Here is a 17,615-nt window from a genome sequence, read left to right as displayed (position 1 = left end):
CCTCCCTCCCCTCCCAAATAGTCTAAATCTCATAAAAAAATTGAGGGAGGGCTAAGGCTGGCACTGACTGCAATTCATGCCTGTCTCTTTAGATCCGCCCCTAAATGTGTTAAGTAGACAAAGTATATTAATAAAATGTAAAGAAACGGTGGAACTTTAGTTTCCAAACTGCTATTGCCTAATTTTTGTTATTTATTTCTAATTTAAGGAAATTATGTGATATGTGATGTTTAAATAAGTTATGAATTTGCTATAGCTTTTCAAGTTGCATTAGTTATGTCTAAAGTTGTGGATTTTTCTTTATTTGGAAAATAATCAATTTTAGTATTTATTCAAGTTTATTTGGGAATAATGAATTATTTAAGGTAATTATACCCTAATTTCAAGTTGATCTATGCCACGTTCTGTGTTAAAACTCTCAATGCCTAACTTAGCTTTATATATTTTTATTTTTATTTTGAGCTTGGTTAGTCAAGGGAGTAAAACAGAATTTTGAAAAAAAATTGGTTAAAAATGAAATTATTGAAAAAAATGTTGAATTTCCAAATTACATCACTTGGAAAAATTAGGTGTAAACATGCTCGAATCACTTGTTGGTGCAAGGGAATATGTCGGGTTAGCTAATGAACGATGTAATGATCACCATTTATCGTTTATCAAACAAACATACATCATTTAGTCATTTAGTTTAAAGTGAAATGCCAGTCATCACCTTGATAAATAATTCATTCACTTATTATCCAACAAGTCAGATAGATAATGATATGGTCATGTATACATGTATATCATGACATATGAATTTTTGTGTACCATAACATATGGATTTCTGTGCAATAAATAATAATTTTTATACCATCCATATAATAAAACACAACAGTTTTTGAAAATATCTCTAATATATTTCCATCCTATGACTGAGATGAATTCTCATTATGCATGAATGGTTGAGATCAATTTCAATTTTAAATTTTCGTCCACTCTTTCTGCCCTTTTTTTTACCCCCCATCGCTCTTTCTAACAGACCCTACCCACCCATTCACGCCTCTCTCTTTCTCTCTGGTCGTCCTCTCTCTCTATCTACAGACTACCCACTCCCTTACTCACGCCTCTCTCTCCCTCTCCCTTTCTCTCTGGCCAACCCCCCATCTCTCTCTTTATCTACAGAGAGCAAACAGTGAAGGCCGAACGGTGGTCTGCCATGGGTTGGCCGGTAGAGCCGATTGCAGCAACGACCGACGATAGAGTGGCCAGAGGTGGCAGACGACGAGCTGGTCTCGCAGCTAGGTGCGGCAGCTTGAAGCCGCGATGGCCGACCGATGGCGATCGGATGTTGCGACTCTTAGCGGCCATAGATGGCGATCGGAGACGAGCATTGACGTCGCTATGATGGCTAGAAGGCTGCAGACAGCGACAGGAAAGGCTGCGATGATGGTTGGCGAGGGCCCAGGCTGAAGACAGCTGGCGTTGGTGGTTTGGCCGTGCGTGAAGGAGAAGCTGGAGGAAGAAGAAGATGGGAAGGAGAAAAGAAAATAAAAAAAAAAAGGAAAAATAAGATAAAATAAAAATCTATATGTTATTTCTTCAAAATCCATCTCAGATTCTTAGTTTTTTTCACTGTTTGTTGGTTTGTGTCAGTGTGATAGCACATCCACTGCTAGGTTATCTAAGAAGACTAGGGCTCAGTCATCTTCAACCCAACCACCTTATCTATTTCTCTCCTCACTGTGTGTGTATGTATATCTGCTGCCCCTAAATCTCCATCGCGATTGTGTGTGTATGTATGTATATTTCATTCTCTCTCTCCTCATTGTGTGTGTATGTATCTATTGTATGTATATAGTCGCTGTGTGCATATAGTCATTGTGTGTATCTATTGCATTGTGTGTATATAGTTTCAATGCATTTAGTTCCTTTAATTGATTGAAGGTCAATAATTTACTTAATAAAATTACTTAATTGTTGTTGTACATTGATAGCTTTAGTTCGTGTATAAGTAAATATTATAGTTCCTTAATTGTGTGTATAAGTCAATGTGTGTATATTATAGTTCCTTAATTGTTGTTGTATATTGATAGCTATAATCTTTAATTAATTTGAAATCAGAAATAAATTGTTGGGTCGTGGGAAGGGAGCATGATTCTCTCCGAACAATTTTGCCTCTACAAGTGAGAAAGCACCACTACTCACGTTCCACAATCCTCAACCCACAGTCCACCCTTTGCAGTTTAATGGGAGGTCCTATGTTTTTATCTTACTCTAGCTTAGTGCTGACCCACATGCTTAATCTAACAACTATTATTTGTTAATATAATATATATAGTGATTTGTTAATGAAAACGTAAATTATAGTGATTCCATTTATTAACATATTTTTAAATAAATTATATAAATATTAATGTATTTCCATTTATTAACAAATTTTTAGATAAAGTATTTTGGTCTATTATTTTGCATTCCACAAACTGTAAACCAATTTTTGGAAGAACAAATTTTTTGGATGTCTATTTAAAAATATTTCTCAATTGAACATGATTTTCTAATTTTTATTTTTTGTAAATGAATTTTTTGGGATATCTTTGTGACTGTGAAGTGCATTTGAGTTGTGTGGATATAAAGAAATGATGATTTATGAGCTATGATTTACAGAGGTACTAAATTTTTTTATATTTAATTTAAAATTTTAATGTTATATTTTGTTTTTCACCTTTATTTCATGTAATATAGTTTTAGTTTTAATTAAGATTTTTTTTGTAAATTTATTTTTAATAAAAATTAAATTTACATACTGATGCTCTTAATTGTAAACAACTAAAAACTGTTTCTTCATAAAATAAAAATAAAATTATTTTAATGTAAGACAATTTCTCTATTTGTTAATTTCAAATTTATTTTTTATATTTTTTCTTCTCCTTTTAATTGTAACCTGTTAAGTATTTTCTCCTTCCCTACCTGTTGATGGTAGCGGTCATGGCGGCAGGCAGCAGCTAGTATGTATTATTTGATATTTAATTTTTAATTTAATTTGTTCAGATTATAGAGCACTTATTGATGTGTTTTATTATATAGATTTAATAAATCTAACTTTTATTTTTTATTCAATGTTTATAATTTTTTTTTACAATATTAGTAAACATTATTATATTTTAATCTTAATATTATTTATACTGTACTTTAGGCACGGGTATTCGCTAGTACTATAATATGCATGAATCTCATGTCACCAATGCAATTCATGCAATGTCAATGGTCATAATTGCAATAACAAACCATTTGCAAGGTATCATGAAATTTGAATGAAAATAGAGGGTGTATTCATAACTAACCAAACCTAATTGGTTTAAGTGCAATAATTTGAAGGTTTGGGGTAGAAATGTCACCTAGCAAAGTTTGAACTTTTCAAACAAATTCCTGTCCTTTTCCTTCTCCAAGGCTACCGCTCACCGCCAACAACAATTTGGCCACCCTTGCCACTACAACCACCATCAGCAATCACTTCTAGCTACCTTGAAGTCGCCACCAACAAACATTGTACTTTTTCTATCTTTGAAAGATAGTTGAAATTGTTCCCATAACGAGTTCCCCATTCCCTTGACCACCAAAAAATCTCCAATCTCTTTTTTTCTCATTATCTTGCTCATATACTCTTATTAAGATGCTCAAAAACAAGCCTAAATGTCACATTTTATGGTTTTAATAACTTTCATTTTGAGTTCCCAATTTGCCATGTGCCTTAGTCAATTTCTCGTTAAAAGTTTGCTGAATCTTACCAAGCCTTCCAATTTTTGACGTGTTGTTCTAGCCCTTGATTGTCTTTCAATCGATTTTGATCTCAAATTTGGTAACCTAATCGAGGTCGAGAGATTGGACAATTATTTTTACATCAACTTTATGATTTTGTTGTCGATTATATATATTTTTAATCTTTTACTTCTTGTATTTTTTTCATTAAGAGATATATTTTGTTGTCGACTCCTATTTTAATCACACCAATTCGTTTTTTAAATTGTTTTTCGTGTGTCTCGACAAGTATTTCCACAATCTTAATCATTTTTTTTTATCTAATTGTCTATTTTGGGATGCAAAGGTACCATCGTGTTTTTGGCTATATCTATTTTGATATTTATTTTTTAGTTTGTCTCAACCGATACCCAATCGGATTTTATATGGGTCCAAAGTAGACAATTTTCGATGAAATTCAATCCCATAGGTTCGCCTTTATGTTGTCTATGAAACTTGTATTGGGTTCAACCCAATTTGATCTAATTTGATCAAATTTTAGGCTCCAAGTTGGTTATTTAGTTTAGTCCAATTAACCCATGTTAAAATTTTTAACAAATTATACTTAAGCGTTATATCTTCCTATGTTCCCATTAAGTCCTCTTGAATTCCTCCTTAGATTTGATAATTTATCGAATTATCATTAAGCCCTCATTTTATACAAATTTCAATTAATTCAAACAAGTAGTTTTAATATCCAAAGATTTTTAAAATTTTCAAATATTTCACTATTCTCCAACTAAACTAGGTTGCTGGACTAGTTTTCTTAAGGGCTCAAAATCTTGATTTTCTCTCATTTTCTTCCTTTTTTTTTTTTTTTTTCTCATCCTTTCTCATTTGTACCTCCAAACTAAAGAAAAAATAGATTTTTTTTAGTTGATTTTATTCACAACCCAAACACGCAACAGTAACCTCGTCAATCACCTCGACCATCATTAGTCATCACTTAACACATTTTTGTCATTGCTAGTTATTTTAAACATCTGTGTTATCCTTTTCACGTTTATTGTATCCTTTTTAGTCTAATTTTTAGATTTGTATATGCAAGATGTGTGCACTCATTTTTTCGTAGATTTTTGCCAAATTTGGTTGATTTTCTTAGGATTTTGCAAGATTTATTTGTCATTTCAAGTTTCAAATTGGCTATGGACGAATCCAAGAGATTTTTTAGAATATATTTGGTCAATTCTTGAATTGCCCAATAAGTTTGTCATGATTTACTCTAGGTTATTTTAGTTTATTCCATCAATTTTTCACTTTAATACTTCTTGTTTGTAATACCCCATGTGAAGATAAGGTTGATACGTAATTTCGATGAGTGTAGAATATCGAAAAAGTGGCTTGAAAGCAGTTATAAGTACTGAATCAACTGCAGGAAATGTCTCGGAGTGAAATTGTCTAAGGAAAATGATATAATTTCGATATACGTTCCGAGTTAGGATTTATGATATCGAAAGAAATCGGATCGGAAACAGTTTTCGGTACAGCTAAAATACAGCTGTCATTTAGGCTGTAAAATCAAATCGTGGTAGGAGACTCTCGAAAAATCAACGGAACCCTAGGAGGGCTCCGATTTTGCGTAACGAGCAACCCTTCAGTAGTTTCGGGATGAAACGACAGCTCAATAAGGCACTGGGGCGAAATCGTCCTTTTTAACTAGGTTTCAAGTTATTAATTTTGTGTTTTCAGCATCGTAATGTCAATTAATTCAGTGTTTAAGGATAGTATTGTAATTAAATAATTATTCTAATGAATTTAAGATAAAATTTGGGGTTAATGCATAATTTTTATATATATGTGTAATATATAATAAATAGTATATATATATATATAAATGGCTGTGCGCTGTGCGTGTGAGGCCATCTTCTTGGCCGAGAGTTTACTGCAATTGGGAGAGAATGTCAGCAAAATTTGAGGGAATGGCAGCGAGATTTATAGGGATTTTCTGATGTGCGTGGCGGGCAAGCATGCAATAGTGCTGTATATATATATATATATTTATATGTATACAGGTGGAGTGGTGGCCAAGGTGGGGGTCTATAAATTGGATACGTTTTGGCTGTTTAAGAGCAGCAAGGAAGCGATAGTTCGCTGAAGAGAGAGAGAAAGAGAGAGAGAGAGGGAGAGAGAGCAAGCGCTCGAGAGTGGCCACTTCCAGCAGCTATGGCCGCGAAGCAGAGCTTCGATGCTCGGCCATGGTGGTCAAGGAAGAAGAGGTAGCCGGTCATGCGATGGCCGAGGCAGCAATGTGAGGTGCGGAGGTGACCAGTGGGCCGAGAAACGACCCGAAGTAGTGGAGCCGCAGGTGGCAGGTGACGGTGCGGCCGGTACAGCGGCTGGAAGAGGCGGAAGCCGCTGGCAGCAGCGACGGCCGCGGGCGATGCTGGTTTAGCCAGGGAGGAAAGAAGAGAAACGAAGAAGAATAAGAAATGAGAGGAGGAAGAAGAGAAGAGAAGGAAGAAGAAGAAGAAGATAAGGAAGAAGAAAGAAAGAAAAAGACAAAAAAGGAAGAGGGAGTTGCAGGTCCCGCAAGAGGGAGCGGGAGGAGGAGGAAAAAGAAAGGGAGAAAAAAATAGGATTTTAATATTTATTAATATTTCAGAGATTTTGGGCGAGAGAACAGTTCGGGCACGCGTTTTGGGAATATAGCACGCATATTGAGGAAACCGAGGATGCTAAGTTAAGGTGAGTAAAATTTCTTAGAAAATTTCAAAAATTCCAGAATATTATTTTATGAATTTTCATAGTAAAATATTTGAGAAAATATTCTTAGAAATATTTAATTTGGAATTATTAAGGAAAAATATGAAGAAATAGAGAGAAAATTATAGAAAATGTCAGAAATTATGAAAAAATAGGTTTTAATATTTATTTAAATAATTATGGTGATTAGGATGCTTTGAGGTTGAAGTTGAAGAGACTCGTGCAAATTTTGAGGTTGGCACGCGAATCGAGGCGATGCAAGAGGCAAGGCACGGATATCGAGGTAGCCCGATAAGCTTGAAAATGTAAGTGGTACTCCCCAATTAAAGTTAGTTTTATGGAAAATGGTTGGATTGTAAGTGATTTATGTTCCTCGAAAATATTTTCATCATATTGACATGCTTTGATATGTATCCATTACGTAGATTGAATACATGACATGACTATGAAATGCATAAATACACGTTGATATCATTTATCACTCGCATTTGAGACCGTAAGGAGTACGAACTGGCATCACTACCTTACCAAGGGTGCACCCATACACCTCGGGTTCGAAAGAGGGGGCCGCAAAAATGATAGGTAACATGAGGGGTGCAGTTGACACCTATAAGGTAAAACATTGCATACACACATGATATAACATTATGTACCCTTACTTAGATGATTCATCATCTAATTTGGGTTTTTGCCCCTAAAATATTCAAACGTTCTAGATGGAGATTGTAGCAGATTCAATGATAAATGATGCATGAAGTGGCACTTAGCAGAGTGCATGAAGAATGAAATGTATGTTACGTAGCCCCTATATTTAAATTCTGCTACTTTAGATTCTGAACGTTTTGAGAAATGTTGAAGATATAAGAATTTATTTATGATTAATATTAAGATATCAAGTTTCGATCTTTACTTCCGCATTTGATGTGTATAATGATTTTCTTTCGAGATTAATGATTGGGAATTTTGGGATGATTCGAGGAACGATGTGGTTTAGCTTTAGTGTTTGAAAGAAAAAAAATTTGTCCCAGAATTGCCCCAAGTTATAAAACGCGCCCGAAAAAGCGGGGCGTTATATTGTTTGTGGTTGAAAAATTGGTATCAAATATATCGACATATTATCTTTTATGTCACCTTTGCATGTTGTGAAACGGTTTAATCCGATTCATAATCATTTGCCCATATTTTTGCCTTAAAATAACTTACCTAAGTTGTTTGTCATATATTGGACAACTTTTTTCACAATTTTTCGAATTCGATTATTTCTAATTTGATTATTTTTATATAAATTTTGTAGTACCTTTGTATTATAGTGCCTACTTTGATATCCATTTTTCAATATGTTTTAATTTGAACTCGTTTGAATTTTATTTAGATTCAAAATAGATTATCTAACTAATTCGTCATGCATTTGAACCAATTTGAAATTCGAATAACTTTTAATTCGTTTGTTGACTTTTAACAAACTTAAATCCCACAAATTCACTCTAATCTCGTCTACATTACTAAATATTGGACTCTACCCAATTTGATTTGTCTCGATCCAATTATGTGTTCAAACTCATCTCCTTTAAGTTAGCAAATCAAGCCTATTTTATAATTTTTATTAAATTACATTTAGGCACAATCTTTTGTGAATTTATGTTTGGGCTCTCCTTCCCTATCCCTTCCAAGAGCTTATAATTTTCTAAAATATCAGTAAGAGGTTGTTTGGCTCATCGATTTTTTTCATAGCTTTTAAGCTATCTAGCTTTCAAGTTAAAAATTAGATAGTGTTTAAACTGATATTGTGATTGAATAAATATACTTTTAAGCTATCAATTAATATTTATGTGTTTGGTTTGAAAAAACTAATAAACTATTAAAACTTGACCCAAAAAAATCAAAATAGACATAATGTTGAATAATATAAAATTTTATTATTAAATATTAACAAATTATACATAATTATTAAAAATATATTAATATAATATTACTATATATATTATATATAATAATAATATATATTATTTGTGTTATATATATATATACGTTACATGCAATGAGAAGAATAGCGACAGAGCGAGAAGGAGGAGACCTACAAGGTGACGGCAACCGCGGATTTGGAGGAGGAGGAAGATTGGGAAGCTGCGGCTGAGATGGGCTACGAAGACGGCAATAATGGAGAAGGGTCGGTTGACGGCGCTGGGCGGCAGATTTGGAACCAGATGCTGCGATGGCGCGACCCACCAACACGAGGCTGTGTGCGACGGCTTAGCTAGACGACAACGGCGATAGTGCGATAATGGTAGACCTTTTGCCTTCTGGAAAAGATAGGAGAAAGAGTTTCGGGGAATAGGGAAAGAAGATGTAACGGTAACAAGGAACACGCGTGTAAATATGAAAATTATATAAGGGCAAAATGGTATTTTTCTCGGTCAATTCTCTAACTTTTTTTCCCAAAGCTGGGGCGCACCAGTTTCTGTCCAACACTGTTAAAATAGCTGATAAGCTATATAATGCTAAAACTGTTAATACTTGTCAAACACTTCATCATAAAAAGTTATATAGCTTTAAAGTTGTTTATGTAATTTATACACGGTCAAATTGCTAAGCCAAACAGCCTCTAAGTCTCTTATGGAGTTTAATTTTAATAAAATTAAAATTAATTTTAAATATTTAAATTTTAAAATATTACAAATAAACTCAAACTACTATTAACGTTGATGTTGGGTCATCGTATCACCGTCGATTCAACTTGTACCTTTGTTATTATTATTATAGTTGATTCTAAGTAGACGATAAATAATATAAAAATCAATATAATTGATGTCAGGATCCAATAAAAAGAAAAAAGAAAATGACGTGAGAACGCTATTCGTCTGCACAAATAGTCTTTGATGGCCGCAATATATTAGTGGGAATGACGAACCTTAACGCAAAGGCAATTCTATCATTTTGCTTTACGGTGGCCCCATTTTTTTATTATTATTATTATTCAAATTACTATACTTAATTTTAATTTGAAAGGTAGATAGATTAGAGTGACGATTTGTAAGGACACTTTAATGGTCGGGGGAGTCCGCCAAACGACGTCGTGCGCCAGGATCCTTTTCAACCCAATAAATATCCCATAAGTGTCGAGCACGCAAAGAGTGGAAGGGAATCCGACAATGGCGAACGATCAAGCAGCAGCTGCTACTGCTGCAGAAGAAGAGAACACAGCCGCCAACACCAATCTGATCAACACATTCTGCGAAATCACCTCTTCGTCCAAAGAAGAAGCCCTCTTCTTCCTCGAGAGCCATAACTTTGACCTCGACGCCGCCGTCTCCACCTACTACGAGACCTCCGTCGCCTCCGCCGACGCCGGCCTCCAGCCCCGGGACCGTCCACCATCGCTGTCGCCTTCGCCGTCCGCCTCGCCGCCTTCGTCTCCCTCGCGCTCCCGTTCGCCGTCTCCGCCGGCGGCCGCCCGTTACAATCTCCGCGGCCGGCGATCGGGCAAGGGGCCCTCCGGGAGCCGGACGGTCGGCGGGGTTCACACGCTGTCCGATCTGAATCGGCCGTCGGGAGATGGCTCTGGTAGTGATTCTGATTACGAGCCCCCGGAGTACAACGCCGGTGGCCAGAAGAGGTGCGTGCTTCTTTGACTTGCGTTTTGTTCCCTAGAGACTGCAAGAGAAAATGATGGAAAGGAAACCGAGCTTGATTCTTCAAAATTTTTGTTTCTGGTGGCTCTTAGTTGCAGTTCATTACCTTTCGTTAATTCCAGATGAGATTTTGTGCGGAATCTAGGTCTATATTTGGATATATATAGCTTCCTCGTATGCCAATTGAGCTCCATTCATCAGTCGTTTTAAGAGTATAAAATATTCTGTAACATGCCAATTGTTTTTTTTTTAATTCACTTTTCGCCCTTTGCCGCCTGTTTAGTTACCGGGAAAATGCAAGAAAAGAGAGAAGGAAGCTGGGTATTGATTCTTTGGCATTACGTTTTTTGCCAGTATGCACATAAGTTTTTGAGTAATTCTGGGTGGAGTATTTTCTCCAGAATTTTACAAAGTCCAGGGATGGATTGGTTTTGCAAATTTGTGTGTTTCCTAGGCTATTCATAGGGTCTTCATAATTGGCAAATGATTTTTGCTTATCATTTATGTTCTGTATAAATGCTGATGATAGCTTAATGTATTACCCACAAGGGTCGGTCAGTTGAAGAGTCTTAACTTTTTGGTAACTTATGATACTTGGTTGAATGTGAGTGAAGGAGACTGGTGATCGTGGCTGCTTTACCATATTTTGGCTATGCAGAGGTGGAGGATCTCAATGTCTAAATTTGTGTCTATTAGATAAATAGTTCCCTGTCACATTTGTCCGCTTATCGTTACTTCCCTACTGCTACTATACATGTAACGTTCTGATATCTCTCATTGAATTCTGGACTTCGCTGATGATGTACACGGCTTTCAACTGCAGGCCTTTATTTAAAGTTATGATTCTAATGGGGCAATGACATAACAGTCAACTAAATGTTTAGTACAGATTTAATTGTGAGATACTTAAAAAAGAAAAGATAAATTGTTCGATGATTAACAAATACATAAACAACAACATATCCAACCTTTATCCCACTATGTGGGGTCGGTTACATGAATCCTAGACTTTTATGTATTTCTGTTTTTTGTCATATATTCATTTAGACCCATACATTTCATATCAAACTTTAATATCTTTCCCACAGTTTTAATTTTCTTCGGTCTGCCTCTACCTCTTTTTTTGACTAATTGTTGTATTTCATCAACTCTCCTCACAGGAGTGTCTCTTGGTCTTCTTCTCATATGACCAAACCATCTTAGTCTAGTCTCTCTCATATTCTTCTCCTCGATTGACATTACTCCTACTTTATTACGAATAAGCTCATTTCTAATTTTATCTTTTCTTGTATGATCGCACATCCATCTTAGCATCCTCATCTCCGCTACGCTCGTCTTTTGCTCATGCTGGTATTTGATTGTCCAACATTCTAAGCTATATAACAAAACTGACCTTATAGCTGTCATATAGAATTTTTCTTTCAGTTTTAATAAGATTTTACCATCACATAACACTCCTGATGCATTTCTCCATTTTAGCCAACCTGCCTTAATTCTATACGTGACATCCTCGTGAATTTCTCTATCTTTTTGAATCACTGATCCCAAATATTGAAAATGGTATTTTCTTTGTATGATTTGATTTTCCAATTTTATTATAACATCCTCCACTCTTGCATTCTTATTAAATTTACATTCCATATATTCTGTTTTCTTTATACTTAATTTAAATCCCTTAGATTCTAAATTGTTTCTTCACAACTCAATCTTAGTGTTCACTCCCTCTTTTGTTTCATCCACCAACACTATGTCATCTGCAAATAGCGTACATCATGGCACCTCTATCTGAATGTGTTTAGTGAGTTTATCCATTACTAAAGCAAAGAAGTATATACTTAGTGCAGAACCTTGATACAGTCTCATTGTAATTTTAAACGGTTTAGTATCCCCTCCGCATGTTCTGACCCTTGTCTCTACACCGTGATACATGTCCTTAAGGGCTTGTATATAGGCTATTCGGACTCCTTTCTTCTCTAAAACCCTCTATAATACTTCTCTAGGGACCCTATCATAGGCATTTTCTAGATCTATAAACACCACATGCAGGTCCTTTTGATGATCTCGATACCTTTCCATTAGGCGCCTCAATAGGTATATAGCTTCCATTGTTGACCTATCAGGCATGAAATCAAACTGATTTTTCGAGATGTCTGTTTCTTTTCTAGGCCTTTGCTCTATTACTCTCTCCCAGAGTTTCATAGTATGGCTCATTAACTTAATTCCTCCGTAATTTTCATAGTTTTGAATATCTCCTTTGTTCTTGTATATAGGAACTAAAGTACTTTTGCTCTACTCATCTGGTATCTTTTTTTTTATTTAAGGATCGCGTTAAATAATTTCGTTAGCCAGAAGATGCCCTCTTCTCCCATGCATTTTCATGCTTCTATTGGTATATTATTCGGTCTCACTGCCTTATAATTTTTCATCTTCTTTAATGCTTGTCTTATTTCTTTTGAACTTATGCGTCGATAAAATGTATAGTTCACATTCCCTTCAAAGTTACTAAGATGTTCCAACCTAACTCTTGTGTTCCTACCATCATTGAATAATTTTGTGAAATATTCCTTCCATCTCTCCTTAATCGCTCCCTCATTCACTAATACATTTTAGTTTTCATCTTTTATGCATTTCACTTGGTTTAGATCCCTTGTTTTTCTTTCTCTTGCTTTAGCTAATTTATATATATATCTCTTTCTCCATCTTTTGTATCAAGTCGTTTATATAGATTCTTATATGCTTTTGACCTTGCTTCACTTACAGCTCTTTTTACTGTCTTTTTTGTTTTATTTATAATTTTTTAGGTTTTATTAATTGTTGCACTGATATACAGCCTTATAGCAAGTTTTCTTATTTCTAAGTTTCAATTGTACCTCTTCATTCCACCACCAAGACTCTTTAAGGTTTGGGGCTCTACCATTTGTCTCTCCAAGGACTATCTTTGGCATGCTTCTCAGGGCAGTAGCCATTTCCCTCCACATTGGTTTGCCTGTCCTTCTCCATTCCATTGCATTCCCTTCTACCCCTTAATTTTTCTTTGAAAATTAATTGTTTTTCCCCTTTTAAATCCCACCACCTAATTCTTGAATTTTGTTGTATGTGATTTTTTCTTTTCCGATTTCTTACTTGGGCGTCAAGTACCAAAAGTCTATGTTAAGTAGTTAAACATTCCCCCGGTGTCACCTTACAATCTCTACAACAGAACCGATCTTCTTGTCTCATGAGGAAGTAATCTATTTGGGTGTTTGATGTGACATTTTTATATGTGATTAAGTATTCGTTCCGTTTTTTAAACTTAGTATTGGTTATGATGAGCTCATATGCCATAGCAAAATCTAGAATAGACTTACCCTCATTATTAATTTTTCCGAATCCATACCCTCCGTGTACCTCTTTATAGCCGTTTAGGGTTTTATTTTTTAATTTTTTGTACACAAAGTAAATATGAAAATTGGCTACTCTAGACATTTGTTAGAGGGCTTTGCCCATTAGCACCGCATTGCTTTCTTGAACAAATGCTGAAGCTTACCTGTAGTGCTGTTTAGCCCTACCAAGTGGTTTTGGAGACTCAAAGCCTGAGTTTTGTTATGCTGAATCCTTTGCTGGAATTCTTTAAGTACATACCTGGATGTTGGCTAAAGAAGTTTGTGAAAGTATTAATGTTCGATATCTGTCTTCTATTTTGATTAAGGTTAGGGTGTGTTACAAAATCGCATAGATTTCAAGTTTTTTTGTTGTGGTGATGAAAATGGTACTGTCATGCCATTCTATTTTGTGATAAATGAATGATTTTTTTGTGTTTATGCTACTGTGTTAGGATTCCATAGGTCCTTCATTCAGTTTTGCTAGTAATATTGGTATCCACACCAAATAGGTGGTGTTCATTATGCATGCCAGTATGAGTCTTTAAATAAATATGGTTGAAATTGAATTTAATATGAAATTTGGTTAGGGTAAGGGTGTGTCCAAAGACAAGATTCCCCCAATCCTCATAAATTAGGGAGCCTCGTGCATTGGATGCACCCTTATGGACACATTGTGCACGCATTGGAGGTGGGAGTGGGCAGGGGGTTTGGCTGGAGAGAGAGTTGATTATAACACATTCATTGCTCTCAAGTGATTATAAGTGGGCACCATGAGATGATTGACTTGTGTTTCTATGTTTCTGCTTGGGATGGGGGGTGTAATATGGTGACTAGTTAATCTCATTTGGATCTATTATGCTAGTCTTATACGTCGGTCAAATGGAGTATCAAATTTTGGATTTGGCTTTATTTGGATTTGTTCATGCCTTATTTTCTCATTGGACCTTTTGAATTTTATGATTTCTTTGTCCAATTTACTTCTCATTGTTCAATTCATTTTAAATTTTTTGACTAAATGTTAAAAACCTTGATCCCATACTTGTGCTGCATTGGAAATTTGGAACTACATAAAAGTTAGCTCAATTCATGCCGATATCCTCCATCACGTATGATTCATCAATGGTTGTATCTTTTCTTTTATTTTCTGAGATGCCTAATGGAAAGATATAGAGATAAACAAAGGGATTTACATTTGGTGTATATAGATTTAGAAAAAGCTTATGACAATTAAAGATATGTTTCACAGAGCAAAAGTATGTGTCAGAACATGTGAGGGAGAGGCTTTTCATATTAAAGTAGGATTACATCAAGAATTACTTTAAGCTCTTACCTATTTGTCCTAATAATAGATGAACTCACTAAACTATCCAAATAGAGGTGTCATGTTGTATGCTATTTGCAGATGACATTGTGTTGGTGGGTAAGATAAAAGAATGCATGAATACTAAGATTGAGACATGGGGAAACACTTTAGAGTCTAAAGGTTTTAAGTAGAGTAGAGTGAGAATCAAATATATGGAATGCAAGTTTAGTAAAAAATATGTGTGGATGATGTTATGCAAAACTGGAAAATCAAGTCATACCAATAAAAGATTGGTTTAGTCTTGGATCAATCATCCAAAAAGATGGGGAGATTAATGAGGAAGTTTCCTATAAAATTAAGGCAAGATGATCAAAGTGGAGAAGTGCATTCAATGTTTTATGTGATGATAAGATTTTATTAAAGTTAAAAGAAAAATTTTATAAGACAATTATAAGATCTGCTTTCTTATGTGGTGCAAAAGGTTGGATAGCGAAGTACTAAAGGACCAACATGTGCAACATTTGAGCATAACAAATATGAGGATGTTAAGTTATATGTGCGGCCATACAAAGCACCAACATGCTTAGAGTCAATTGATTAGAGGCATGCTTATCATTTTATGGCAAAAACTTGATTTTATCCATTGGCACATATTTTAACCACATCTTATGGCCAAATTTAACTGAAATGCTTGCATTTAACTGTTGAAATAATCAATAAATGTCTCTGATTTGTGTATTTCAACCATACAGGTTCCTCTAATTACATTTGAACATATCTGTTTTTAGTGCTAAAATCAAATGATTCTCAATGGACATTTATTTACTTCTGACATTCATCTTTTGTTAATTTTCTCAGTGGAATGCATGTCCAAGATCCGTCTAAAATCAATGATGTGGATTCAATTTTCACTGAAGCTAGAGAAGCAGGAGCTGTAGAAGGACCTTTCAATGACCTTCGACCATCATCAAGCTCACGAAGCTTTACTGGAACAGGGAGATTACTTTCAGGAGAGACTGGGACACCTGCTCCTCAGCAGCCTGAAGTCATTACACACAATATCGTTTTCTGGAGTAATGGATTCACAGTGGATGGTGGTCCATTGCAAAGATTGGATGATCCAGAGAATGCACCCTTCTTGGAGGTAGTATTGAATTAGTTTTGATCCTGAGCAGTTTTGATGAGTCCCAATCTCGTTAATGATCCATAATTTGCACTCTGAAGAACAACCCTTAGCATTGTGGGGTGAATTGAAATAGCTACTCTTTTTTTTTTCTCTTACTTTTCTACTTCCTCCTCATTTTTCATGTGAAAAAACTTGCTAAAGGTTTCTGCTTCAGAATATATGCAAGCCAAATCTGGAAAAAGTTTGAATGGTTGAGTATTTCATTTGAAAGCTCACTTTTTGACTTACAGGGAGACTCCTACTCCATTGACCATTTCAATGAATTTAATGAAATTCATGGGAGATTTATGGTTATATCCTATTCTGGCCAGTTGATTAGTTGTTCTCGTGTAAGATGGTCTATCTCCTCTGATGGCATCCCTTTATTATGCTAGTGTTGAAGGGAATTTATTCCACTGATGACTCCCATTAACCTTACAGCTGGCTGTTACGTTTCCAAACTGATACAAGTTTAGATGGAATATGTGTCATTTTTTCCACAAAAGGGTTTTGATCATATGCAGTCATCTGCAGTTTTCTATTTATGAGGACATCGTCTTAAATTTCTCCTGCATCTTACGCAGAGCATCAGAAAGTCCGAGTGTCCAAAAGAACTTGAGCCAGCAGATAAGAGAACTGTAGTCCACGTCAATCTTACCAGGAAAGAAGAAAATTGTCCTGTATGTTCTTATTTCTTTCTCTAACGTCTTACAGTTTTCCCCTTCATTGTCTATGTCCAGCACTTAACACAGCTTGGGTTTTCTCTGTGCAGGTACCAGAGCAGCGAAGTTTACCATTTCAGGGCATTGGAAGAACTTTAGGCAGCACTGCAGCTGCGGAGCCAACAGCGTCTACCAATTCCCTCAATACTGCTCCACCACCCTCCATGGGTCTAATCATGGATGACTCCTTACCTTTGACCTCAATTCAGCTCAGATTGTCAGATGGTACACGCATGGTTTCACGTTTCAACTTCCACCATACCATCAGGGATATCCGCGCCTTCATTGATGCTTCTAGGCCTTCCGGTGCAAGGACCTATCAACTGCAGACAGTGGGATTCCCTCCCAAACAACTCACCGATCTGGACCAGTCAATCGAACAGGCTGGACTAGCCAATTCTGTTGTGATCCAGAGACTCTAGTAAGTCATCTCCTTGGTCATAAATAAGTCACTCCTTGCACATGAACTATTGCCTTTATGCAACATTTGTGAAATAGCTTTTGATTCTCAAATACCTTTATATCAATCTATATTTATTGAATCTAGAGATCAAGCTATCTGTTTGAAACAGGAATTTTTCCGATTGGCACATGTTTCCTGAGCACGAGAACTCTTGAATTGCTTCTTTGAGGCTATTTTGATACTTTCTTTCTTTTCTATTTTATGTTTATTTTTACAGAGGAATCATTCTCAAATTTTGCTTAAACCAGCCCCCATTGCAGTGTTCTTTTGAGTTATTGTTTTTTGAACCCCCTAATGTAAGGGGAGTTTTGATAACAATAATAAGGCTATTCTTTTGTGATTAGAAGATCACAGGTTTTAGTTGTAAAACTAGTCTTCTTGCAAAAAAAAAAAACAATGGCAAGGTTGCTTACAAGTACGAACTCATCCCTACCCTCACTAAGCAGGGAGCTTTGTCCACTGAGAACACATTTTTTGTTTAGACCACCTAA

The 17,615-nt window shown here is 35.6% G+C and overlaps 1 protein-coding gene across 1 annotated transcript; it reads left to right on the top strand.

Annotated features, from left to right (window-relative positions):
• Positions 1 to 9,596: 9,596 nt before the first annotated feature.
• On the top strand, positions 9,597 to 17,368 carry LOC127792691 (plant UBX domain-containing protein 4-like). The gene is made up of 4 exons (XM_052323314.1): positions 9,597 to 10,093; positions 15,633 to 15,918; positions 16,524 to 16,619; positions 16,712 to 17,368. The coding sequence occupies exons 1-4, from the start codon at positions 9,630 to 9,632 to the stop codon at positions 17,081 to 17,083; spliced, it is 1,218 nt and encodes a 405-aa protein (XP_052179274.1). The 5' UTR covers positions 9,597 to 9,629; the 3' UTR covers positions 17,084 to 17,368.
• Positions 17,369 to 17,615: the final 247 nt, after the last annotated feature.

The sequence above is a fragment of the Diospyros lotus genome, chromosome 15 (assembly GCF_014633365.1).
Source record: "Diospyros lotus cultivar Yz01 chromosome 15, ASM1463336v1, whole genome shotgun sequence".
NCBI classification, from domain to species: Eukaryota; Viridiplantae; Streptophyta; class Magnoliopsida; order Ericales; family Ebenaceae; genus Diospyros; species Diospyros lotus.
The sequence above is the reverse complement of the archived record's forward strand: the minus strand, read 5'-3'. Positions and strand labels throughout refer to the sequence as shown.

Coding starts and splice junctions, on each gene's coding strand:
- LOC127792691 (XM_052323314.1), top strand. CDS start 9,630: ATGGCGAACGATCAAGCAGCAGCTGCTACTGCTGCAGAAGAAGAGAAC. Junction 10,094..15,632: donor AACGCCGGTGGCCAGAAGAG/GTGCGTGCTTCT, acceptor TAATTTTCTCAG/TGGAATGCATGTCCAAGATC. Junction 16,620..16,711: donor GGAAAGAAGAAAATTGTCCT/GTATGTTCTTAT, acceptor TTCTCTGTGCAG/GTACCAGAGCAGCGAAGTTT.